Genomic DNA, 25,891 nt, shown 5'->3' with positions numbered 1-25,891 from the left:
TTTTTTTTTTTTTTTTTTTGGTGGGTCGTTGGGCTTGAACTCTGGAGTTGGGCGCTGTCCCTCAGCTCTTCAGCTCAAGGCGAGTACTCTACCACTTGAGCCACAGGCCCACTTCCGGTTTTTTTAGTGGTTTTATTGGAAATGAGTCTCATGGGCTGTCTTTGAACCATGATCCTCAGATCTCAGCCTTCTGAGTAGCTAGGATTACAGGAGTGAGCCACTGACGCCTGGCTGAAACCCTTTTTTTAATTGCATATAATTACCACTTAGAGACGATCATCATTTAAAAAAATCACGGTGTTCTTCCTAGATTTTTTTTCCTAGTGCTGGGTTTGAATTTGTACCTTAAGCTTGCTAGACAGGTGTGTTACTGCTGAGACATGCATCCAGCTCTTTTTCACACTGGTTATTTTGAAATAAGCATCCTGTGTATTCCTGGGCTACAGTCCTATTATTCCTTTCTCAATGTATGTGGGATGCCAGGGACATGCCAGCTTGCTCAGCTTCTTCCATTGAGATGGTGTCTGTTGAATTTTCTGCCTATGCTACCCTTGATCCACGATTTTCCTGATCTCAGCCTCCCAAGTTGCTAGGATTATAGGCGTGAACCACAGTACCTTACCTTCTTCCTGAGCTTTTATTTAACATACATTAATTATGGTTTGAACCATTAACTGAGGTTGAATTTTGCTGGATTATAGATTATGTTCCTTCTAGCGTGTTAAAATTGTTCCCATGTACCTTGAATGGGATGTTATTCTTTTTTTTTCTTTTTTTATTAATAAGTTTTTTTTATTGTGAAAATACTGTACAGAGGAGTTGCAATTACACGAGCAAGGCAATGAGTACATTTCTTATCAAGCATTATTGCCTCCTCCTTTGTTTCTATCCCTGCCCTCCATCTCCCCTTGCCCCCCCACCCCCTTTTTTTTGGGTCAATTTTGGGGCTTGAACCCTGGGCCAGGGCATTGTCCTTCAACTCTTCATCTCAAGGCTAGTGCTCTACCACTTGAGCTACAGTGCCACTTCCAGCTTTTTCTGTTTATGTAGTGCTGAGGAATCTAACCCAAGGTCCTCATGCATGTGAGGCAAGCACTCTCCCACTGAACCATCTTCCCAACCCAAGTTATTCTTTTAAATGATTTAATATTTCATCTTAGTGGCTATAAATTTGATGTGAGTGGGCTAAAATCTAACTAAATACCACACTTGTGGTTCATTGATTTAGCAACCTATGATTTTTTTAATATTTATTTTTATTGTGAAAATACAGAGGGGTTACAATTACATGAGCAAAATAATGATTACATTTCTTATCAAGCATTGTAGCCTCCTCCTTTGTTTCTCCTTCCCATCTCATCCTCCCCCCCCCCGGCCCCCACCCCCACCCCGCAACCTATGATGTTAATGTCAGTATTTATTTTTTTTTATTTTTTTATTTTTTTTTGGGTCCGGTCGTGGGGTCTGAACTCTGGGCCTGGGCGCTGTCCCTCAGCTCTTCAGCTCAAGGCTAGCGCTCTACCACTTGAGCCACAGCGCCACTTCCGGCTTTTTTTTCTTTTTGCTTATGTGCTGCTGGGGAATCGAACCCAGGGCCTCAGTCATGCAAGGCAAGTGCTCTACCACTGGGCCACCTTCCTAGCCCAATGTCAATATTTATTGTATTACATTGTGTAATTGTCTGTGCCTAGCAGTATGGAAGAATGAAAATTGACTTCAGAACACTCCTTGTTTCCCTCCAGGAATGATGCCAAAACTGTGAATGTTATCACAACTGCATGTTTCTCTAAGATCACCAAGGTGAGCATCTCACTTGTAAGGTGCATGGTGGAGGGAGGGGAGATGAAGGATCAGGAGTGAAGGAAGAAGTGGCATGGATGTGAAGAGTGTTCACTGATGCTTGCTTTCTTTGTACTTTGACTGCTTGAGAAGTCAGAATTATCATGAGCTTTTAAACACTGAATAGGTAAAAGCTACTGATATTTTTGCTGATGCTTCATGCTTCTATTGGACATGGGCACAGATAAAAAGCTATATGGACTGTGCCCGACCTTTGTGTTTGAAGGGTTCCAGTGTCTGGCTTTCAGGAATGTAGAAATTGACAGTCAACCTTAAAGATTAATATAGAACCTGGAGTTTTTGTTTGTTTGTTTTTTTGGGGGGTCCAGTTGTGGGGCCTGAACTCTGGGCCTGGGTGCTATCCCTCAGCTCTTCAGTTCAAGGCTAGCGCTCTACCACTTGAGCCACAATGCCACTTTCGGCTTTTTTCTTTTTGCTTATGTGGTGCTGAGGAATCGAACCCAGGGCCTCATGCATGCAAGGCAAGCACTCCACCACTGAGCCACCTTCCCAGCCCCAAGAACCTGGAGATTTTTATATAGTTAAAAAGTCTTTTTGGAACTGGGCACTGGTGGCTCACGCCTATAATCTTAACTACTCAGGAGGCTGAGATCTGAGGATCGCAGTTCCATCCAAGCCAGCCGGGCAGGAAAGTCTGTGAGGCACTTACCTCCAATAAACCACCAGGAAACCGGAAGTGGCACTGTGGCTCAAGCGGTACAGGGCTCACCTTGAGCTGAAGAGTTCAGCGCCCAGGCCCACAGTCAAGCCCATGACTACCAAAAAAAAAAAGTCTTTTTGGTAGTGTTGGGACTTGGGCACAGGACTTGTTAAGCATGCACTTGACTAAGCTACACCACCCATCCCTAAAGATTCAAAGGACCAGTGACACCATAACAGCAGTTACCTAATTAAGAAAAAGGAATAAAAATCATAATACCCTTCCAGTTTCTTCAGATCCTAGCTAATACATGTATAAGCCACAAAAGAAAAGTGTTCTCCAGGAGCAGATGATTCACACCTGTAATCCTAGGTACTCAGGAGGCTGAGACTTGAGGATCACAGTTGAGAGCCAGCCTGGGCAGAAAAGTCCCCATGAGACTCATCTCTACTTAACCAGTCAAAAACTAGAAGTGGAGCTGTGATTTAAAGTGGTAGAATGCTAGCCTTGAGCAAAATTGCTCAGGGGTAGTACCCAGGCCCTGAGTTCAGGCCCCACAACTGACCAAAAAAAAAAGTTTTGGGGGAAAAAAAGTATTTGTTTTTTTATGTAAGCTGAGTTAAGTAGACTTTGTGATTATCTTTAGATATTAGTAGCTGCTTTGACATTCTTCCTTGGGAAAGATGAAGATGAGAAACAGGACAGCGACTCAGAATCGGAGGTTGGTTTAATCACAGATCCTTTGAGATTTTACAATTCATCGGGTTTTCTTATTGCTCTGAGCTTAAATTGTGAAATCTTTGGCTGCTTATGTAAAAGAAAAATCTGTTTGTCTTTTTTTTATTGAGTTCCACATTAAGATTTTATTCCATGTAAACTTAGATTCATAATTTCTTCAGCTTTGTTTTTAGTTCTGAAGCTGTAACTGGCTTTATGTAAATTTAGAATTATCATTGCTGCCACCATATTATTGAGTTAGTATTGTACCACATAAATAAATTCACAGTGCAGGAAGAAAAGAAAATATTGGTAGCTTTAAATGGAGAAAGCTAAGATTTAAGATCTGATCAAACTTTTTAGAAATATTAGAAGTTTAAAAAAAAGGCACAAACTTACTTTGTCATTTTATCATTTACTAACTAGATCCAGACAGTGATGTCACTGCTCACACACCATTGTGTGAGCAACGTCTATTCATGGCGAAAAATTCTAGATATTAGCCAGTGCCAGTGGCTCATGCCTGTAATCCTAACTACTCAGGAGGCTGAGATCTGAGGATCATGGTTTGCAGCCAGCCCAGGCAGAAAGTCCCCTTGACACTCAAAAACTGGAAGTAGTGCTATTGCTTAAGTGGTAGAGTGCGAGTCTTAAGCACAAACAGGCTCAAGGACAGTGCTCAGGCTCTGAGTTCAAGCCCTACAACCAACCAAAAAAAAAAAAAATTTCAGGTGCTATTGACAATTTTGTTTACCATGTATTACTTAGGCTTCTCATTTATTTTGTATACTTTTTTGTTTGTCATGGCCTGAACTCTGGGCCTGGGCACTGTCTCTCAGCTCTTCAGCCCAAGGCTAGTGCTCTACCACTTGAGCCACAGTACCACTTCCGGCTTTTTCTGCTTATGTGGTGCTGAGGAATCAAAACCATGGCCTCATGCATGGAAGGCAAGCGCTGTACCACTGAGCCACCTTCCCAGCACCTTCCTATACACTTTAATTTGGGTTTATGTCCATAAATTCTTACATTTGTAGTTCGTTTAAAAACTATATAAAAGGCAAGTGTCAGTGGCTTACACCTGTAATCCTAGGTAATCAGGAGGCTGGGATCTGAGGAACTTGGTTCAAAGCCAACCCAGGCAGGGAAGTCCATGAGATTCTTATCACCAATTAATCACAGAAAAAGCTGGCAGTGGTGCTGTGGCCCAAATGATAGAGTGCTAGCTTTGAGCAGAAGGAGCTCAGTGACAGCACCCAGGCCCAGACTAGCAAAAAAGAAAAAAAAAATTGTATGAATGATGTATACTACCTCTTGCTTTCTTGGTGTCAATATATGTAGATCGTCTTTTTAAAACATCTGCATGCTTTAGAACAAATGTATTTTTTTTTTAATATTCCCCTATTGATAGATAAAGAAGTCATACATTGCTTCTGGGCAGGTTTTCCTTGTTTCCAGTTTTACAAAGTACTTTCTTCTTTAGGATGAAGGACCCACAGCAAGAGACCTGCTAGTACAGTATGCCACAGGGAAGAAGAGCTCCAAAAACAAGAAGAAGTTGGAAAAGGCAATGAAAGTACTTAAGGTGAGACCAGAGAAGTGACATATAGGACTCGTTACAGTGTAGGAAAAGCTCTTTTTGGAGCAAGGGGAGCAGTATTATGGTTTGAACTCGGGTCTTCTTGTTTCTTAGGGAGGAGGTAGGCACTTTACTGCTTGAGCTATACTTCCAGCTCTCCTGTTCACCTAGAACTAAGGGCTTGAACGCATGGCCTTGAGTTCTCCCTTGGCCTTTTTACTTATGGCAAGTGCTCTACCATTTCAAATACACCTCCACTTCCATGCTCTGGCTTTTAAAACTTTGAACGTGTCTAAAAGGTTATCAAGCCATGATAAATTTTTAAGCACTAATTTTAGATGAATAAATATACTCTCCTCTAGCAAGAAGAGTACAAGAATGAAGTACATGTGGTATTTTATAATGATTACTTTATACAGCGTTCATTGGGCCCCAGGTATTTTTTATTGCTTATGGTTACAAATTCTTGTAAGTCTCAAAGGTACAAATGGCTAGAACATTCCCAAGTTTTATTTTTTTAATTTGATTTTTTTGTTTAGACAGGGTCTTCCTGTTTTCCTACGCTGGCCTCAGACTCAGTTTTCCTACTGCAGCCTCCCAAATGCTAGGATTTCAGGTGTATACCACCATGCCAGCTCCGAAGGTTTTTGAGGGGTTTTTTGTTGTTTTATTTTTTTGTTGTTGTTGTTTTGGTCAGTCATGGGGCTTGAACTCTGGGCCTGGGTGCTGTCTTTCAGCTCTTCAGCTCAAGGCTAGCGTTCTACCACTGAGCCACAATGCCATTTCTGGCTTTCTGAGTAGTGTATTGGAGATAAGAGTCTCACGGACTTTCCTTTCCTTCTCGGGCTGGCTTGGAACCGCAATCCTCAGATCTCATCCTCCTGAGTAGCTAGGATTATAGGCATTAACCACCAGTGCCTGGCTCAGCTCCGAGGTTTTAATCTTAAAAGATAGAAAACATCTTTAAATTTTTCCCAGTTTAAAATATTTTTAGATCTGGGATTTCTTTTCTTTTTTTGGGGGGTCCGGTCGTGGGGCCTGAACTCTGGGCCTGGGCGCTGTCCCTCAGCTCTTCAGCTCAAGGCTAGCACCCTACCACTTAAGCCACAGTGCCACTTCTGGCTTTTTTCTTTTGCTTATGTGGTGCTGAGGAATTGAACCCAGGGCCTCAGGCATGCAAGGCAAGCACTCTACCACTGAGCCACCTTCCCAGCCCATGGGATTTCTTTCTTAATTTATTTCTTTGGTGCAGGGGATTGAACCCAGGACCTTCGACATACTAAGTATACAATCTACTGCTGAGCTATAACCCAGTTCTTTTTTTTTTTTAAGTTATTTTCATTCATCTATTTTTTAATAAGCGGAGGGTGGGGGGGTTGTTTGGTTGGTTGATTTTTTTGTTTGGTTTGTGGCACTGGGATTGGATTCAGGGCCTTGTACTTGTTAGATAAGCCCTCTATCACTTGAGCCATGCCCTTAGCCTCATTTTTCTTTAAAATAGCCTAACAAAGCCGGGCGCTGGTGGCTCACGCCTATAATCCTAGCTACTCAGGAGGCTGAGATCTGAGGATCGCGGTTCAAAGGAGAGACCGTGAGACTCCTATCTCCAATAAACCACCAGAAAACCGGAAGTGGCGCTGTAGCTCAAGTGGTAGAGCGCTCGCCTTGAGCTGAAGAGCTGAGGGACAGCGCCCAGGCCCAGAGTTCAAGCCCCACAACCGACAAAAAAAAATAGCCTAACAGACTCAATTGCAGCCTTTGTTAACACATTGAATTCTGGAGCATCATCACTGTCATTCAGATTGGAAAGTTTTTTTCTTGTTCTCTCTTACAGAAACAAAAGAAGAAGAAGAAGCCAGAGGTGTTTAACTTTTCAGCTATTCACTTGATTCATGATCCTCAAGGTATAGAATTGTGACTTCCCAAGTTCCTTGTGTTGTTGTTACCTCTGCCTGTTTAGTTTCTGCTGCCAGGTTTGTCAGGGCACTTAACAAGATCCTCAGCATTTAGTAGGAAACAACAAATACTTAGTTGCTACCACTGTGATATACCATAGAGAATTGATGTTGTCAAGGAATGATTCCCAGTCTATAGCAAAATAAGAATGAACAGGTCTCTCTGAGATTTATTTATAGCACAAAAGTAGTAAGACATTTTACTTGAGTGCAAATTGGAAGTCTATTGTTAGTCTTTCCTTTTACTACTCTGGAATCCAGAAGTTTGGAAAACTATAGTTTTCAAACAAGGCTACCCATTTGAATTAGCTAGAAAATGTATAAATTAAACTGAGCTTGGGTCCTGTGAACCTCAAGATCATGATTTGATTGGAATGGGGTGTGGGTGAATGTTGAAATTTAAATTTGTCTATATTCTAATATCTAGGGACATTTGCTAACCCCTGCTCTGAGTGTTTCTCAAACATGTATGTGCCTACAAATCACCTGGAGATCTGGGGTCAAGTTCACGTTCTGACTCAGTAGGACTTGGGTGGCCTGAGAGTCTGCATGTCTATGAAGGTCTGGGTGGACTGGCTACTGCTGGTCTTTAAAGCATATCTGAGAAGCAGGACCACAGAGCATCTGTCTGCCAATCCATCTAGGTGGTGATGCTAAAAATTTTGAGACTTGGGGCTGGGAAGGTGGCTCAGTGGTAAAGTGCTTGCCTTGCATGCATGAGGCCCTGGGTTCGATTCCTCAGCACCACATAAGCAGAAAAAATGGGAAATGGCACTGTGGCTCAAGTGCTAGAGTGCTAGGCTTGAGCTGAAGAGCTGAGGGACAGCATTCAGACCCCACAACTGGGGGAAAAAAAAATTTGAGACTCCTTAAGGGGTAATTTTGGATAGCAATGATAGTGTATTCACTTAGGTTTGATCTAAACACCCCATCATTGGATCATGCTGTACAAACATGAACCCACAGTGGACTTTTTTGATCTCTTCCATTTCAGATTTTGCAGAAAAACTACTAAAGCAGCTAGAGAGCTGTAAGGAGAGGTTTGAAGTGAAGATGATGCTCATGAACCTGATCTCCAGATTGGTGGGAATTCATGAGGTTTGAATGCTTTGTTTACCTTACTGGGTGTTAGAAGTTAATGTGGTCTTGATGAAAGGAGAGCTATCAGTGTTAGGTAGCACAGCAAATTTATTTCAGTCCCTAAACCATCTGTACTTCAAGTCAGCAGAGCAACACAAACTTCGCATCTGATAAGTAGGAATATTCATTTGAATGTATAGTCAGTTTATGGATAGCCATTTTGTGTTCTATTTTTGTTCTTTGTATTTACTTTATTTCCCAACCCATTTTCCTGAGCCAGCATATCTTGGATGTCTTTACTGACGCTTAACTGTTCAAAGCCTTCATAACTTCCAGATACCTCTAGCAGGAAATTAGGTTTTCTTTAATTATTTTCTTTAATTATTTCTTGCATGTTAAATTAATTGCTAGAGCTCCTTGAGGTGTATATGTATGTATGAGGTATGCATGTGGGAACCTTATACTGCTCTTACACTAATTGCCATTATAGAAAAAAAAAGACATCAAAAACATACAGGCCAAAAAGAAATGGCCATGGAGGTAGTTTCATATCTATTTGATTTCATGACTAGTGCTTCTCTGAGCATCATCAAATATGTTGCTTCCCTTAAGCTTTTTTTAAATAAAGCAAAATGTGGCTGGGTTGTGGTGTGACTCGGTGATGGTGTGTCTACTTAACTTACCCAAGGTCCTACTTTCCTTCCTTTCCCCATCGTCAATTTCACTTTCAGTGAAATAAGAGAAGAAACTTGTTTGTTGAAAGTCATATAGTAAAGACATATCAAATTTAAAGTGAAAACGCACACATGAAAATATTTCCTAAGAAAAACCTTTCTCTTCATTGGTTTTTCTCTATGGTTGTTGTTCCATAAGGGTCACCAAGTCAACTTATACAGATATTTCAGTTTAGAACTGAATTTAAACTTGATGGGAAAGCAAAAGTGATTTGTGGTTTAAGCACAGTTTGAAGAAAACAATATAGGAGTTTTATAGCTGGATATCCATCTTTACATTGAACCACTCTGTTACTTCTAATAACCCAACCTAATTTTGTTCTGTGGCTGAACTAGAAAAAAATGTATTTCCATATGAAGAACATTGACAAAGCGTAGCCCATCTCCAACATTTCATTTCTTGAAGCTAATCATTGCCATTTCCTTTATAACTGGACTCATGTGATTCAAAGTGAGTCTTTTCTTTAAAATATGGAGAGCAATTCTTGCAATGTAGCTGGACTAGTAGAAAATAATAAAATCAATACTGGCAATTTTTGGTGCTCAGATTATACTAGTGCTATTCAGAATTGATTTTTTGTTTGTTTCTTGTTCTCTTTCTAGAAGTAATAGGGATTGAATTCTGGGCCTTACTCCTGCTGGAGGCTATCTCCAGCCCTTTTGTTTATGAAATAGGATCTTTTCTAACTCTTACACAATAGGCTGACACTTAACTCCCAACTCGCTGAGATTACAGGTGTTCAAAAGTATTATGTTTTGCTTGACTGTCTGCCTCTATTCTTCGTTTATTCACTTTTTTCTTCCTTTACATACAAAGATAGCAGTTTAGGGTCAGTTGAAAGAGTTCCTCCTATTAGTTAAACTGAAAACAAATTGAGTCAGCTTTTGACATGACTATTTACTGAGACTGAAAAAAAGAGAAATAATTCCTAGTTAGTTGATCTTGGTGATATAATTGCCTCAGTTTCATTAATGATGAAGTCATTGTGTTCTTTTCGCTACAGCTTTTCCTCTTCAACTTCTATCCCTTTGTGCAAAGGTTTCTGCAGCCCCACCAGAGAGGTAATGTACTGTTTGTCTGTTCTCTCAGTAGCCTTAGAATACCGTCTAGGCTGTTGGTCTAGAATCACTGAAGAAAGATAGATTTAGGAGTTCTGCAGCAAGAGAAAGGAAGAGAGCCCTGTTTTTTTTCTAGAATGGGCCATGGATTAGTTGCTATGTTCGTTAACTGTAAGAAATCACTGTTTTTAAAAAGTAATAATAAAAAATAGGTTTCTCAGTCTTTTTGTGGCATAAAAAATGCGTATCAAAAATTATCCAAGTATATGGGCTGGGAATGTGGCTTAGTAGTAGAATAGTTGCGTAGCATGCTTGAAGCCCTGGATTCGATTCCTCAATACCACATGAACAGAAAAAGCTGGAAGTGATGCTGTGGCTCAAGTGGTAGAGTGCTAGCCTTAAAAAAAAGCTCAGGGACAGTACACAGGCCCTGAATTCAAGCCCCAGGACAGGCAAAAAAATGAAAATTAAAGAAGTTTCACCCTTTATCATAACTGGGTGACAACTGTTTTCATTGCCTTTACATGTCTAGCATACCCAATTTAAAAACATTAGAACAGAAAAAAATACGATGTTTGCCTTTGGAGTCTACCCAGGTTAGGAAAGGAATGAAAATTGAGGATCTAACATGAACCAAGCACTGGGCTAAGTGTTTTCCATACATTTTCACATCCTCACATGAATGCTTTGAGGTATAGAAAGAAAAAAAGAAGAGCAAGCCACTCATAATAAATGCCACTCTCTTTTGCTAAACAGTAACTCTGCTGCCCATTTGAATAGAGAATATATGTACATTTTTATTTGTGTTTATTCATTCATTCACCATATATTGGATGATTTCTCTGGTAGCATTGCACCAAACACTAAGAATTCGACACTGACCAAAAAGGGAAAACCTTTCCCTCATGGACTTTATGTTCTAGAGACACAGACAGTGCTCTGTATAAGAGTGTGTGGTCTGGAAAGACCTTTTGCTATGTAGGAACCTGAAGGAGGCCCAAGGGAGCCATGCAGGCAGGCAGAGTAAGCAGCAGTAGGTAGCAATACGTCTGTATTTTTTTGCTGGGTTGGGTTTTGAGAGAGAAACATTAACAGCACCCTTTCTTATCTCTTACATTTTCAGAAGTAACTAAAATCCTTCTGTTTGCCGCACAAGCCACTCACCAGCTTGTTCCCCCAGAGGTGAGAATTCCTAACTGTCTTCTGGACCTTGTCTATGCAGAACCAGAGCCATGTCACTTCCCAAGGTTACTGTCCCTTCTCCTTGGTTGAAGTAAGCAGAGGACAAACTTTCTGATGGTACTAGCATTTGAACTAAGGCCCTTGTACTTCTCAGACTGGTGAAATACTCTGAGCAGTGCCTCCTGCTGTTTTTCACTAGTCATTTTTAGGATAGGGTTTGTTTCTCACCTGGGTATATGCCTGAGCCAAGATCTATGTACTTTAGATTTCCTATTGTTAAGAAGTTTGTTGTGCCAGGTGCCAGTGGCTCACACCTATAATCCTAGCTACTCAGGGGGCTGAGATCTGAAGGTTGAAAGCCAGTGAGGGCAGGAAAGTTCCTGAGACCTTTATATCCAATTAACCACCAGAAAATTGGAAGTGGCACTGTGTCTCAGTGGTAGAGCACTAGACTTAAAGGAAAAAGCTCAGGAACAGCACCTAGGCCATGAGCTCAAGCCCCATGACTGGCAAAAATTTTAAAAAGTTCAGTTGTACAGTTCTTACAAAGTCAAATTTCTTTGGAACAAGTTGAAAATTCTGACTTTGTGCAATGACAATTTAAGACCAGAAAAGGTCAAGAATATTAGTAAGGCTGGAGTGGTTCATGCCAATTACTTGAAAGACAAAGAATAAGGAAATCAAGGTCCAAGAACAGTCTGGGCAAAAGGCACAGGATCCTGTTCAAAGTGGGTGTGGGGGGAGAGGTAGTGTTGCTCAAGAGATAGAGTACCTGTCTATCAAGTATGAGGCTGTGAGTTCAAACACAGTAACCCTAGTGTGTGTTTGTGTGTATGTATATGTTTGCAGTTATTATTTTTCAAAGATACCATTCCTTGCGTTGATTAAGAACATTGAAGTAGGGACTGGGAAGGTGGCTCAGTGGTAGAGCGCTTGCCTTGCATGCATGAGGCCCTGGGTTCCATTCCTCAGCACCACATATGCATAAAGAAAAAAGCCGGAAGTGGCACTGTAGCTCAAGTGGTAGAGCGCTAGCCTTGAGCTGAAGAGCTGAAGGACAGTGCCCAGGCCCAGAGTTCAGGCCCCACGACTGGACCCCCCCCCCCAAAAAAAAAGAACATTGAAGTATAGAACCTGATTTTGACCTCGGAGACTGACTGAACACCAAAGAGTTTGATTCCTTCCAACTCCTAAATGAAGGGAGAGGGTTGGGGGGATTTTTTGTTGTTTTGTTTTTTGGTCAGTCATGGGGCTTGAACTCTGGCCTTGGGCGCTGTTCCTCAGCTCTTCAGCTCAAGGCTAGCACTCTACCACTTAAGCCTCAGCACCTCTTCCAGTTTTTTCTGTTTATGTGGTGCTGAGGCATTGAACCCAGGGCCTCATGCATGCAAGGCAAGCACTCTACCACTGAGCCACCTTCCCAGCCTGAGAGGGCTGTTTTTCCAGTCTTCTATTTGAACATAGGCATTTCACTTATACTTAATTCATTTCTCTTTTTGTTCTCACACAGATCATTCAATCATTGCTCATGACTGTGGCCAACAATTTTGTTACTGACAAGAACTCGGGGGAAGTCATGACTGTGGGGTATGTAGAACATGGTGGGTGTAGTAAACATGTCACCGTTCCCTCCTCCCCCTCTTCTCCCCCCCTCACCCCAGTACCATGGTTTGAACTCAGGATTTTGCACTTGCTCTACTTGTTCTCTACCACTTGAGCCACACCTCCAATCTAGCCTTTTCTGATTTTTTTTTCTCATTTTTATTATCTTTTAAGTATTTGCATAAAGGGGTTTTAATTGCATGCTAGTTTATATTATCTGATTATTTTGGAGATGACATCTAGTAAACTTTTCTTTTTTTCTTTTTTATTTTTTTGGGTCCAGTCATGGGACCTGAACTCTGGGCCTGGGTGCTGTCCCTCAGCTCTGCAGCCCAAGGCTGGTGCTCTACCACTTGAGCCACAGCGCCACTTCCAGCTTTTTTTTTCTTTTTGCTTACGTGATGCTGAGGAATCGAACCCAGGACCTCAGGCATGCAAGGCAAGCGCTCTACCACTGAGCCATCTTCCCAGCCCTCTAGTAAACTTTTCTGCTTAAGTTGTCCTTAATCCTTACTCCTCCAGATTACAGTCATAAGCCACTGGCGCCTGTTTTTATTTTACTGGCTAGAATTTTAAGGAGAGAATCAGAGAAGTATATTTTTCCTTCTAATCAGAAATTTGTCCTTTTACAATTTTACTCCATATGAGTAATTTCTGGACTAAGAATTTCCTCTTCTCTCTCTATGAGTATATCTTATGTATCACAAGTGATTTAATATTGAAGCACTTTGATTTGAGGGCAGTTCAGTGGCCTTTTTGATTAATCCAAAAACACTTAAAGAGAGAGTAAGCACTGCTGAGTGCCAGTACCTCATAACTCTACTCCTAGCTGTTCAGAAGGCTGAGCCAACTTGGGCAAAAAAGCCATGAGACTCTTTATCTCTAGTTAGCTACCCAAGAAGCCAGAAGTGAATCTGTGGCTCAAGTGGCAGAGTGCTAGCCTTGAGCAAACAAAGTCAAGGACAGCGCTCAAGTTCAAGCCAAAACTGGCAGAGAGAGAGTCAGCCTTGATTCAAGGATCATCTAAATTGTCCTTAGTAAGACATGCTAACTAGTTACATTTTATCGTCCTTGGATAAGCTTACTGAACCAATCGCTTGAAGATCTGTAATCTTTCTTTCCTGACCTAGTCCTTCCCTCCTTGGAGCTGTCAAGTAAACAAATGCTGCCTTGCCTTGCCGTTTCACACTGTTCCTTCCTCTGCAAGAAAGGTAGTGGCAGTCACTGTCTCACTGAAAGCACTCCAAGGCTGCCACGCTCACATACCTTACCATGCTGCAATTTTAGAGTCCTGCACTATATAAAACCCAGCTTGTATTCCTTTTACTTTCATTTTCTTAGGTTAAACTACAGAGAATTGCTATCTTATTTTTTTAATTCATTTTTCCTTTCCCAGAATCAATGCTATAAAAGAGATAACAGCTCGATGTCCTCTAGCCATGACTGAAGACCTTCTTCAAGACCTGGTTCAATATAAGACACATAAAGATAAGAGTAAGTTGCATGCTACTTTCCATAGGGCAAAGAGTTCTGTATGACTATGGTCTTTTTGCTTCAGAATTTCTAACCAAAGGTTTTATTTTATAGATGTAATGATGTCTGCTAGAACTTTGATTCAGCTCTTCCGGACACTGAATCCTCAGATGTTGCAGAAGAAATTCCGGGTAGGTGAAACAGGCTTACGTTGGCCTAAAGGTTATGGTTCCAGCTAGGTGCCATGGCCCAAGCATGTAATCCCAGCTGTCCAAGAAACAGAGATCTGGAGGATTAGAGTTTGAGGCCAGCCAGTGCAAAAAAAAAAAAAGTTAGCATGACCCATGACCCCTTTTCAATATGGCACATGGTGTTGTCATCCCAGCTATATAAGAATGATTATGGGCAAGGCCTGCCTAGGCAAAAACATAATAAAACTCTACCTTAAAAAATAACTAACGCAAAAGAGGCTGGAGGCATAGCTCCACTGAACTACCTGCCTACTAAGCATGAAGTTCTTACTATCTTTTGTACCTTGAAAGCTTTTATGGCTAACCAATTGGAAGCTTAAGTACAATCAGTTTCTGATGCCAGCCTTGACAGCTCCTCCCCAGCCAGCTTCCTTCTCTTTCAAATGAGTAGGGTACATGTATGTAACAGAAAGAACAGATATTTTATATCCATAACTGCACATGTCTGAATTTGGATCAGAAAAGAATGAGGAAAATAGTAGACAGCATTCTGGCTGGATTTATTTAGACCAGAGACATAAGCAGACTTATTTGACTGCCTCCATTTTTTTTATGGCTCTCCTCTCAGAACTTCTAATTCTGGACAGTATTGGCAGTGATCACATATTTACCATCCCTCTTCCTTTAGGGTAAACCTACAGAAGCTTCTGCAGAAGCAAGAATACAGGAATATGGAGAATTAGATGCTAAAGACTACATTCCAGGAGCTGAGATTCTGGAAGTTGACAAAGAAGAGAATGCTGACAATGATGAAGGTTCATTTTCCTTTGCTTTCCTTCCCTCTTTCCCCTTTTCTTTTCCCTTTCCACTTCGTTCCTTGCCATCTGCACTGCACCTTCAGACCCTGAAGGTTTGTTTACATTTCACTGTTACTCATAACAAAACCTGGCAGGCCTGGACACCTTGTCAGGAATAGTGAACAGACCCAAGAGCAAACAGCTGTAACACTGCCTTATAGGTCAAGTAGAACCACTTCATTGAAGTGTCTGCAAGAGTCTTTCATACCCAGAATCTTACGCTCAGTTTTCTGAATAACTGAAACTCCTTTCTCACATAAGCCTAAATATATCTGGATGAGTTTATCAGATACTTGCTATAGTACAAGTTTCAGTATACAAGTTTGATTTTGATGGCCACAATTGGTTCAGTGTCACTTAACTTTGGGAGTCAATTCTTCTGAGTGTGAGGGCTAGAGGAAGTGATTGATTATAAGGTTTGGGCTCGGGCTGCGAAGGTGTCTTAGTGGTAGACTGCTTGCCTGGTATGCATGAGGTCCTGGGTTCTATTCCTCAGCATCACCCTATGCAGAAAAAGCTGGAAGTGGCGCTGTGGCTTAAGTGATAGAGCACTAATCTTGAGCTGAAGAGCTGAGGGACAGCGCCCAGGCCCAGAGTTCAGGCCCCACAACCAACTTTAAAAAAAAAAAAAAAAAAAAAACGAGTTTTAGGCTGACAGAAAATCCTGGTCAGTTCTTGCTTAGTTCTCCTTAAACTTTGACTAAAATGGTATGGCTTATTTAACATTATTGCTCAATTCTTGGTCAGTGGACTATGAGTTGTCACACTTGCTGACTGTTCAACAGAGGCAGTTGCATGACTGAGCCCCTTCTCACACAGATGGATGGGAGAGTGCCAGCCTCAGTGAGGAGGAGGAGGAGGATGCTGATGGTGAATGGGTTGATGTCCACCACTCTTCTGATGAAGAGCAGCAAGAAATTGTAAGTCATAAGATTTCCTTTTACAAGTGCATCACTCAGATGTTGACTGAGATGTGAGTTTTGCTGGGACCTGTGGGGAAGTTTGGATTTGTATGGAGCTCAGAACTCTCACTTGAGCCAGTAGCCACATGACTTGTATTTTCTGAAGGCCAAAAAACTGAACAGCATGCCCATGGAGGAGCGTAAAGCCAAGGCCGCAGCCATCAGCACAAGTCGAGTTTTAACTCAAGAAGACTTCCAAAAAATCCGAATGGCCCAGATGAGGAAAGAACTAGATGCTGCCCCTGGAAAAGCCCAAAAGAGGAAATACATTGACATTGACAGTGATGAGGATTCCAGGTAAAATGCATATCCAGTGGTCTCCACTCTGCTCACCCAGTAATGAAGCATTAGGAACAGGAGTTCCACCTTTTAGCATAATTTATTTTCCCCTCTCCACAGAGGTGAATTGCTGTCTCTTCGGGACATTGAGCGCCTTCATAAAAAGCCAAAGTCTGATAAGGAGACAAGACTAGCAACTGCAATGGTAAGTGGGACATTGTTTTCCTCATTCCTAAAACCAATTAAAATATAATCTACAAGTGTGTACCTATAGGTGTTTTGTTAGTCATGAGGCTTGGACTCTGGTCTTGGGCGCTGTCCTTCAACTCAAGGTGAGCGCTCTACTGCTTGAGCCACAGCTCCACTTCTGGTTTTCTGGTGGCTAATTGGAGATAAGAGTCTCATGGACTTTCTTTGCCTGTGCTGGCTTTGAACTGCAATCCTCAGATCTCAGCCTCCTGAGTAGCCAGGATTACAGGTGTGAGCCACCAGATCCCGGCTGGTTGTTGGATTTTTTTAGTGCTACAAAAGTATAAGTTAGTATACATGTATTTGATGCTGTATTGGGGGAGTTTTGACAACTACATGCAGCCATGTACCCACAAAGCAAGATACAAAGCCCAGAAAAGCAGTACAGCATATTCACAGTGTCAGGAAGCTCAGTACATAAGTAGTAGGACTGTTTACAGACTTGGCTCCTGGCTTATGCTATGGTCATTCATGTTTGTGTCCTGACTGCATTACTTCCCGTACCTTAACTTGTGTTATACACCATCTTCCTCTCACTTTCTGCATTCCATTTACACTGAAACTTGTTTAGGTAATTTTAGAAACCCTAGTTTGTTCTCCTTTTTTTATATACTGTACCTCCTTCCTGTAACACTCTACCCTTTCCCCCACAATGCAAAACAGAACAGCTTACTTGGCTCCAGGGAGCCCCTCTGATCTCAGTGGTCTAGATTATGAACTCTCCTTACTCAGTTGAAATCATGCCAGCCATTTCTCCATTGAGTCCAGGGAGCAAGGACTTTACCTACCACTTATGGCCTAGCACAGAGGGTACATTTGCACTGATGAATAAACTTCCAAAGTGTGTTAAGAAGAAATGTCAATTTTTTTTTTGTGCTGATAGGCTGGAAAGACAGACCGGAAGGAATTTGTGAGGAAGAAAACCAAAATAAATCCATTTTCAAGCTCTACAAATAAAGAAAAGAAAAAACAGAAGAACTTCATGATGATGCGATACAGCCAGAATGTTCGATCAAAAACCAAGCGTTCCTTCCGAGAAAAGCAGGTGAGTTCAGCTTGAAGTCTAGGTGGCAAGAACAGTTAGCTCTAAGAGCACTATACATTTGAAACATGCCTTGTCCCCTGAGCACCACATGCTGAGAGCACTGTGGGGTCATTGAACTCTCACAAACATACTGAGAGCTTGGAGAGGGGGGAAGCAGACAGAGCATGTAATCCCACCAGAGTCAATCCTGTGACCAAAGGGATCACCCCATTTTTTCTTCTCTATAAGTAAAGGTGAAAAAACTAGATGGAGGTTCCTTTCATGATAAAATTCTGTCATTTGATCTGTGAACATTCTGGGATTGACAGATGTTAAGTATAGCTAGTTTTTATACCTGCTTTTTGAAAAGCAGTTCTCTTATTGGTGCAATTTTTTCTGTATGTGTCCTTTTGCAAAAATATTTTATGTGCCAGGCACCAGTGGCTTACGCCTGTAATCCTAGCTGCTCAGGAGGCTAAGATCTGAGGATCGCAGTTCAAAGACAGCCCGGGCAGGAAACTCTGTGAGACTCTTGTCTCCAGTTAACCACTAGAAAACCAGAAGTGGTGCTGTAAGAGTGCTAGCCTTGAGCTGAAGAGCTGAGGGACAGCACCCAAGCTCAGAGTTCAAGCCCCACGACCAACCAAAAAAAAAAAAAAAGTCATGGGGCTTGAATTCTGGGGCCTGGGTGCTGTCCCTAAGCTCTTCAGCTCAAGGCTAGCACTCTACCACTTGAGCTACAGTGCCACTTTGGTTTTCTGCAGGCTAATTGGAGATACAAGTTATGGACTTTCCTGCCTGGGTTGGCTTTGAACTACAATCCTCAGATCTCAGCCTCCTGAGCAGATAGGATTACAGGCATAAGCCACCAGCACCTGGTTAGGATTTCATTTTGTTGACTTTCTGGGCTTTGATAAGGTGGGGTGGTAGTGGTGGTGTTTTGACACAGGATCTGTCTGATTGTGTAATTCAAGCAGGCCTCAAACTTGTGATCTTCCTGCTTTAGCCTCCCAAGTGCTGGCATTACATTAGATGACTATCATGTCCAACCTCCAAAAATTATTTTAAAATTATTTTTATTTTTTATTTTATTTCCTTGTGCTGAGGTTTGAACTCAGGGCATCTGGCTTATTATAAGGCAGGTGCTCTATTTTGAGCCATCCCTCCAGCCCTTTTGGCTCTGGTTATTTCTGAGATAGGTTCTCACTTTTTGCCCAGGCTGGCTTGGAGTGAGGGCTTCTTATTTATGCTTCTACTGTAGCTAGAATGACAGGTACACAATGCCATGCCCAGCTTCCTCTGTTGAGATGGGGGTCTCATGTATTTTTCCAAGCTAGTCTTGAACTCTAATCCTCTCAGTAGTCACTTGCTGAGTAGCAGATATGAACCTCCAATATCTAGTACAAACTAATTTTTAAGCAAAAGCTATGGATACCATGTTAAAGTTCAAAATTATAAAGATGGGACTGGGGAGATAGCTTATTGGTAAAGTGCTTGCCTTGCATGCATGAGGCCCTGGGCTAGCACCAGATATGCAGAAAAAAACCGGCAGTGGCACTGTGGCTCAAGTGGTAAGGTGCTAGCCCTGAACTGAAGAGCTGAGGAACAGTGCCCAGGCCCAGAGTTCAGGCCCCATGACCAACAAAATATAGATAGATAGATAGATAGATAGATAGATAGATAGATAGATAGATAGATAGATAGATAGATGTTTAAAAGTTTGTAGGACAAAGAGTAGTCTTTAGGAATTAATAGACTAACATTCACACTTTTAAAATGTACAGTTTGGCCTATTTTTTTTTGAAAATTTGAATTTATTTTTGAATATCACTAATATTCTGGTTTGGGAGGAGTTATTTAAAAAAAAATCTCTTGGGCTGGGAAGGTGGCTCAGTGATAGAGTGCTTGCCTTGCATGCCTGAGGCCCTGGGTTCGATTCCTCAGTACCACATAAGCAAAAAGGGGGAAAAATGCCAGAAGTGGCGCTGTGGCTCAAGTGGTAGAGTGCTAGCCTTGAGCTGAAGAGCTGAGGGACAGCGTCCAGGCCCCACAACCAGACCCCCCAAAAAAAAACAAAAAATTCTCTAAAGCTGGGCACAGGTGGCTCACGCCTGCAATCCTAGCTACTCAGGAGGCTGAAATCTGAGGATTGCAGTTCAAAGCCAGCCCGGGTAGGAAAGTCCATGAGATTCTTACCTCCAATAAACCACTAGAAAACTGGAAGTGGAGCTTTGGCTCAAGTGGCAGAGCGCTTGCCTTGAGCTGAAGAGCGCAGGGACAGTGCCCAAGCCCAGAGTACAAGCCCCATGACTGACCAAAAAAAAAGTTATTGTTTTAATTTAGATAGCCTGTCAGCCCATAGTACTAAGATCCTCATATACCAGAGAAATATGTTTGTTTTCTTCTTCCAGCTCGCGCTTCGAGATGCACTCTTGAAAAAGAGGAAAAGAATGAAGTAACTTCAAGCCTATTTTTCTCCCAGGGAGACTAAGTTTGTGTTCTTACTCTGAATATTTACAAATCAAGAACATGTGTCTATAATAAAAAGTTAAGAAGCAGTATATTGAGGCTGGGAATGTGGCCTAGCATGCATGAAGCCCTAGGTTCCCATTCCTCAGTACCAGAAAACACAAAAGCTGGAAATGGGGCTGTTGCTCAAGTGGTAGAGTACTAGCCTTGAGCAAAAGAAGCTCACAGTCAGTGCTCAGGCCTTGAATTCAAGCCCCAGCACTGGCCAAAAAATAAAAAAATAAAATGTGTGTGTGTGTGTTACACGCACAATGAAAATAAGTCTGAAAGCAGTTGATGTTTTTAATTTGGAAGACAGGTGACACATCAGTGTTTAAAATGTAAATAGTAGTGGTGTTATAGACTGGTTTTCATTTAACATTTGTACAGAGAAATTATGAAGTGCCTACAATTGTCACTGTGAGTCTCGAGATGCCCCTCTCACACAGCCATTCACAGGTAGTGGAGTTCAGGTGTGTATTCATGAGATTACAGTGCAGTGTAAATAGTGCTTTGTGGCGTGGGTCCATGTCTCAAATGATAGACATGGACTGGTCTGCAGGGAGAGGAGTTGTATAGTCTCTTAAAACAAAATAGGACAGTGTTACAAGAGTAAGAGGGTCTTACTTGTAAATAGGCTTACCTGATGAGAACAGGTCTCTGCTGTACAGATTTTGGGGAGACATTTTAGTTCTTTTAGTTGATTCAAAAGATTACAAACAATACTTTCAAAATTTTATGTAAAGATTTTTGTGTAAGATTTCACCTTTAAATTGCCTTAACTATAAATAATAATTTTGAAATGTCTGTTTTGTCATTTGAACTTCTGCTCTTTTTGTTGTGTGGTTTGGGGGGTTTACGCTGTGTTATTTTGGCAGTGCTAAAGGTATGAATGCAGGGCCTCTGTGTTAGGCAGGTGTTCTACAACGGGGGCTACGCAAGCCCTGGGCTGCCCTCCTCTTCCATACTTTGTCTGCCTTGTTCTCAAGAATAAGTTTGTAGTGTCAAGCTAGTACTCTAGTGCATGTGTACTGCTGTGTTTTCTAACAGGCCTGCCAGAGTCCATCTCAAGGGACTGTCTGCATGCAGGTTGTTGCATTTAAAAATAGTGTGGTGCCTTTTGCCTCCAATTTCTTAGATGATCTTAGAATGGATGAAAACATCATTCTGTGTTGCTTCAAATTAGAGTAAAGGGCAGTTTTCCTCTCAGCAGGGGAAGCAGCTTCTAAGGTTTCTCTTCTTAATCCCTTTCTACTTTCTTCTGTTCAGATTTAGCTTTAGTTGACATTTTGTGACTTTGCCTAAGATGGGATTGGTTGAGCTGACCATCGCCTCCAACTTATGTTCTCACAGGAAGTATCCCATACAAATTTTATATAGTTCAGACATGAAACTGTTCCACTTTTTTATTTATTGCTAGTCCTGGGGCTCGAACTCAGGGCCTGGGCACTATCTCTGAGCTTCTTTTGCTCAAGGCTAACTAGCACAGTGCCATTTGAGCCACAGTGCCATTTCTAGCTTTTCCTGTTTATGTGGTACTGAGGAATTGAACCAAAGCTTCATGCATGCTAGACAAGCACTCTACCACTAAACCACATTCCCAGCCCCCTCCTTTTTTAAATTCTTAAAGGAGATATTTCTTCTTCATGAGTCCAGAAAGCGAATAAAATTCACTGAACAGGAGCTAGGGTCCACAACTTGGCTGTATGTTTGTGTTAGAAGTTTCCTCTTTGCCCTACATTTTTCACTCAGCAAGAAGCCAAAGTCTATTCCTTATCCTAACTAGTTTTTCTACTATGGCTCCAGTGTTCTTAGCCTGAGGCATGTAATGCAAAATAGAAAGATACTGGCTTAAAAACTACATCTTTAACTGTTTTAGTTCTTCAATCCTAGCCTCTTATTTTTATCTGATTCCTTTTATTACTGTACAAATATTCTCTTGAGAATTTTCCTGTTTGCTGTTAAAATATCAATTTGTGTAGTCAGTCACCAGTGGCTCATGTCTAATTCTAGTTTTGAAGAAGACTGAGATCGGAGGACCAAGGTTCAAAGTGAGTCTGGGCAGAAAAATCCTTGAGACCCTATCTCCAAAATGAAAAATGCAGTCCTGCAAAAATTCAGCACTTGGGGTTGGGAAGGTGGCTCAGTGGTAGAGTGCTTGCCTTGCATGCATGAGGCCCTGGGTTCAGTTCCTCAGCACCACATAAGTAGAAAAAGCCAGAAGTGGTGCTATGTGGCTCAAGTGTTAGAAGCTAGCCTCGAGCTGAAGAGCTGAGGGACAGCACCCAGGCCCAGAGTTTGGACCAAAAAAAAAAAAAAACCAAGCAAGGGACTTTCCCTCATAGGATGACAGGGAGGTCCCCTTTCCTGGCCTCTAGGAGTCTGCTAATTCTTCCTACTTACTTTCAACGCTTTCCTTTCACCTTCAACTAAACTTAGCTTGTTTACCTTTAAAAAGTTAAAAAAAAAAAAAAAAGCCAAGCAAGATCAAGAGGCCCTGAGTTTTAAGCTTGGGTACTGATACAAAAGTAAAAATACCAGTTTCTCACAGATTGAATATAGACAGCAAAGACCAAGTGATCTTGCAGAATGACTTTAACCTTGAAGAAGTCATCAGTTTCTGAACTTTTTAACTTATTCTCAGCTGTATCCCTGAGTGTACTAGCTCAATGTCTTATATAGTGCATAAGGCCAGGCATGCCCTGATTATGAAGCTTCTATCTGTAAATAACATTGTAACCTACCTCACTAATTCATTTGAAGAAGTAATGTTTATAAGCATATTATCTGCCACACATAAACTTTCAGTAAATATCTTATCACAGCCATTGTGGTGTTAAAATTTTACCTTGTGCTTAATTTACTTGGAACAATTAAAATTACTACTAGTGTTTACTTGTCAGATTGTTTCTGGACTAGTTTGAACTATGAAATGAATATTGAATGCTCACCTCGTACGAAGCACTCCACTAGATGCTAGTGGGCTGTATAAACAATGTTTGTGCCATAATAGAAACTTTGGGTCTCATAAAGGGAATAGATTTATAAAATAACTTTATAATACAACTTTTAGGGCTATCCAAAAGGCACAGTTACAAAAAAGTAACCATATGAAATGATAGATGATCTTGTTGTCTTGATTCATCCATTTCATTAGAGATCCAAGTGTCCTTGTGACTCATGCTTGCAACCCCAGCTACTCTGGAAGCTGAGATGAAGAGGATTGAGTTTCAAGATCATCCCAGGCAAAAAAAATCCTTGAGACGCACCTCCAAACTAACCAGCCAAAATCCAGCTGGAGATGTGGCTTAAGTGGTAGAATGCTAACCTACCAAGTAAGCTAGGGTGACAAGTACAAGGCTCTAAATTCAAAGCCTAGTATTTGGGGTGTGGTTTAAGAAGTCCATCGCATCATATTCATAATTTTTAGCCAAAAGGCACAGCATAGGCCAAGAGCATCATAAGGAAGGATTGTGCTCTTTAGCTGAAGGAGGGGAGAGAAGGCATCTGTTAACAAGCATGCTTACAGTGGGCAGAAGCATATATTTCTGAGTCATTGAAAAGTTATATTTAAAAGGTTGACATGATTCTATAGGTGATATAGAAATGTTATAGTTGATAGAGATTTTGGTTTTCGTATTCTAATTTGAAACTAGGATGTATAGAGGACATTACCTTGCAATTGTTTTAACTAGGATGTTTAATTATATTGCTTTTAAAGCTATTTCAGAGGACACTGAAAAGGCTGGTAATAGATAACATAGTTTTCCTAAGTGCCATCCTTTCATTTGTTGCTTACATGTCTATAATATAATTTTATTGTTGTTATTGTGTTATACAGAGGGTTTTGCTTGCATATTTTTTTAATGTACTTGCTGAGATTTAAGAAAAATCTAGATTCTGAGTAAAAGATAAGGAAAAGACCTGGACTTTTTCTCTTCCAAATTGAAGGATCTGGAAATAACCATCCCTCCCCTGCTGTGGTCTTAGGTATACTTAAAAATACCAAGCAAAGCAGAGAACACAGCTGATTCTGTGTTATTTGAATCACATACCTTCTGTTTCTGTAGGTCATTTTTATATGTCATGCCCTTCTGCAGATTCTGCTTTCATGTTTTGTCAGTCTAAACATGTAAATGACTGAAATATTACTGTCTACATGATAGAATATTGTACAACCATTAAAAGTGTTGACAGTGGGAAATATTGGGGTTATGTGTAGTGTTTTCTTTCTGAATCTTAGTGTGTACATGTTTTTTAGTACATCATTTGTGTAACAAAAGAACTTTTTTGAGGCAAGGAATAAACTGGGAGTGATTCATATGAAATTTCTCTATTCTTAGAAGGGGCATGAACTCTGTATGTCTGTGTGCCCCTGTTGGTTGTACTGAGGAGGAAACCTAGGGACCTACCCGAGAGCATGCAGGTATTCTGTGCTGAGCTCTGGCCCCACCCTTGAATATGCACCCTGTGCTGTTTCCCCTTGTTTTTGTTCATTAGCTTTTGTTTTTGGTGCCAGTATCAGGGCTTGAACTCAGATTTAAAGCAGTTTTCCTTAGCTTTTACACTAGAGCTCGACTTTACCATCTTGCCTTAAGCAGGGAAAAGACTTCCTGAAATCTGGATAGACGATAGTTTCCTAGGTACTTTATCTTTTTTCATTACTCATCCTCCATTAGTCATAACAGCGAGGCTACCACATGACAAAAAGACCTCTTGTTTCCTCCCATCTTGCTGCTTACACTTGGCACTGTCCCTCAAACTGCCACATATCTATTAGCAGAAAACACGATCTAACACTGCTCAAAACCCTCCCAGCATCCACACATACACACCTCCAGCAGGGATACATGTTTGGATCTAGTGCCCTATAACTTGGTGATTTGAAGCAATGAACATTGTGAGACGTTGGTGAGTGCATGGCTGGGACAAGAGGACCCACTTCTGGTGGCTCACATGCTTCACAGGAAGCCTTGGTTCCGTGCTGGCTCTTGGTAAGAGGCTTTGATTACCTCAGCATCGCACATCATGGGACTTGAATTCAGGGCCTGGATGCTGTCCCTGAGCTTTTCTGCTCAAGGCTATAGTCCTCTACCATTTTGAGCCACAGCTCCACTTCTGGTTTTCTGGTGGATAGTTGGAGATAAAGAGTCTCATTCCTGAGCTGTCTTTTTTTTTTTTGTCGGTCGTGGGGCTTGAACTCTGGGCCTGGGTGCTGTCCCTCAGCTCTTCAGCTCAAGGCGAGCGCTCTACCGCTTGAGCTACAGCACCACTTCTGGTTTTCTGGTGGTTTATTGGAGATAGGAGTCTCACGGTCTCTCCTGCCCGGGCTGGCTTTGAACCGCAATCCTCAGATCTCAGCCTCCTGAGTAGCTAGGAGTACAGGTGTAAGCCACCAGCTCCAGGCCCTGGACTGTCTTTGAACTGTGATCCTTTGATCTCAGCCTCCTGGGTAGCAAGGATTACAGGTGTGAGCCACCTGCACCAAGGATGCAAATGTTTTCATAAAGCTACTTAAGTGTTTTGACATATGACAGCTTCCCCTAGAGTTGGAAATCTAGGGGAAAGAAGGAGACTGCAGGGTCTTTTGTAAGCTAGCCTTGAGAGTCAGGAACTGTCAATCACTTGGGCTACGTTCTGTCCATTAGAAGCAAATCTAGCCCATAGTCAGGAGGGGAATTGGGCTCCACCTTTTGAAGAGAAATGTACTGAAAATATATGAATATATTTTAAAACTATCACTGCTGAACTTTGAAAGTACATGTTTACAAATACAAATACTTTTTTTTTTTTTGGTCAGTCCTGGGGCTTGAACTCTGGGCCAGGGCACCATCCCTGAGCTTGTTAGCTCAAGGCAAGCACTACCAATTGGACCACAGTGCCACTTCTGGTTTTCTGGTGGTTACTCTCATGCATTTTCCTGCCCAGGCTGGCTTTGAACCA

The 25,891-nt window shown here is 41.5% G+C and overlaps 1 protein-coding gene across 1 annotated transcript in view; it reads left to right on the top strand.

Annotated features, from left to right (window-relative positions):
- The window catches only part of Sdad1 (SDA1 domain containing 1), a 28,718-nt gene extending 8,637 nt beyond the window's left edge, over nucleotides 1-20,081 (top strand). The window contains exons 8-23 of the mRNA XM_013020091.1: nucleotides 1,743-1,800; nucleotides 3,147-3,221; nucleotides 4,698-4,799; nucleotides 6,628-6,697; nucleotides 7,743-7,846; nucleotides 9,567-9,624; nucleotides 10,745-10,803; nucleotides 12,314-12,390; nucleotides 13,802-13,899; nucleotides 13,993-14,069; nucleotides 14,758-14,884; nucleotides 15,746-15,846; nucleotides 15,995-16,185; nucleotides 16,288-16,372; nucleotides 17,300-17,461; nucleotides 19,852-20,081. Coding sequence (XP_012875545.1) covers nucleotides 1,743-1,800; nucleotides 3,147-3,221; nucleotides 4,698-4,799; nucleotides 6,628-6,697; nucleotides 7,743-7,846; nucleotides 9,567-9,624; nucleotides 10,745-10,803; nucleotides 12,314-12,390; nucleotides 13,802-13,899; nucleotides 13,993-14,069; nucleotides 14,758-14,884; nucleotides 15,746-15,846; nucleotides 15,995-16,185; nucleotides 16,288-16,372; nucleotides 17,300-17,461; nucleotides 19,852-19,899 — 1,492 coding nt within the window. The 3' untranslated portion in view covers nucleotides 19,900-20,081. The remainder of the gene's footprint in view (nucleotides 1-1,742; nucleotides 1,801-3,146; nucleotides 3,222-4,697; nucleotides 4,800-6,627; nucleotides 6,698-7,742; nucleotides 7,847-9,566; nucleotides 9,625-10,744; nucleotides 10,804-12,313; nucleotides 12,391-13,801; nucleotides 13,900-13,992; nucleotides 14,070-14,757; nucleotides 14,885-15,745; nucleotides 15,847-15,994; nucleotides 16,186-16,287; nucleotides 16,373-17,299; nucleotides 17,462-19,851) is intronic.
- Nucleotides 20,082-25,891: the final 5,810 nt, after the last annotated feature.

The sequence above is a fragment of the Dipodomys ordii genome, unplaced genomic scaffold (assembly GCF_000151885.1).
Source record: "Dipodomys ordii isolate 6190 unplaced genomic scaffold, Dord_2.0 Scaffold49, whole genome shotgun sequence".
NCBI lineage: Eukaryota > Metazoa > Chordata > Mammalia > Rodentia > Heteromyidae > Dipodomys > Dipodomys ordii.
This window is presented reverse-complemented; position numbering and strand designations above follow the sequence as displayed.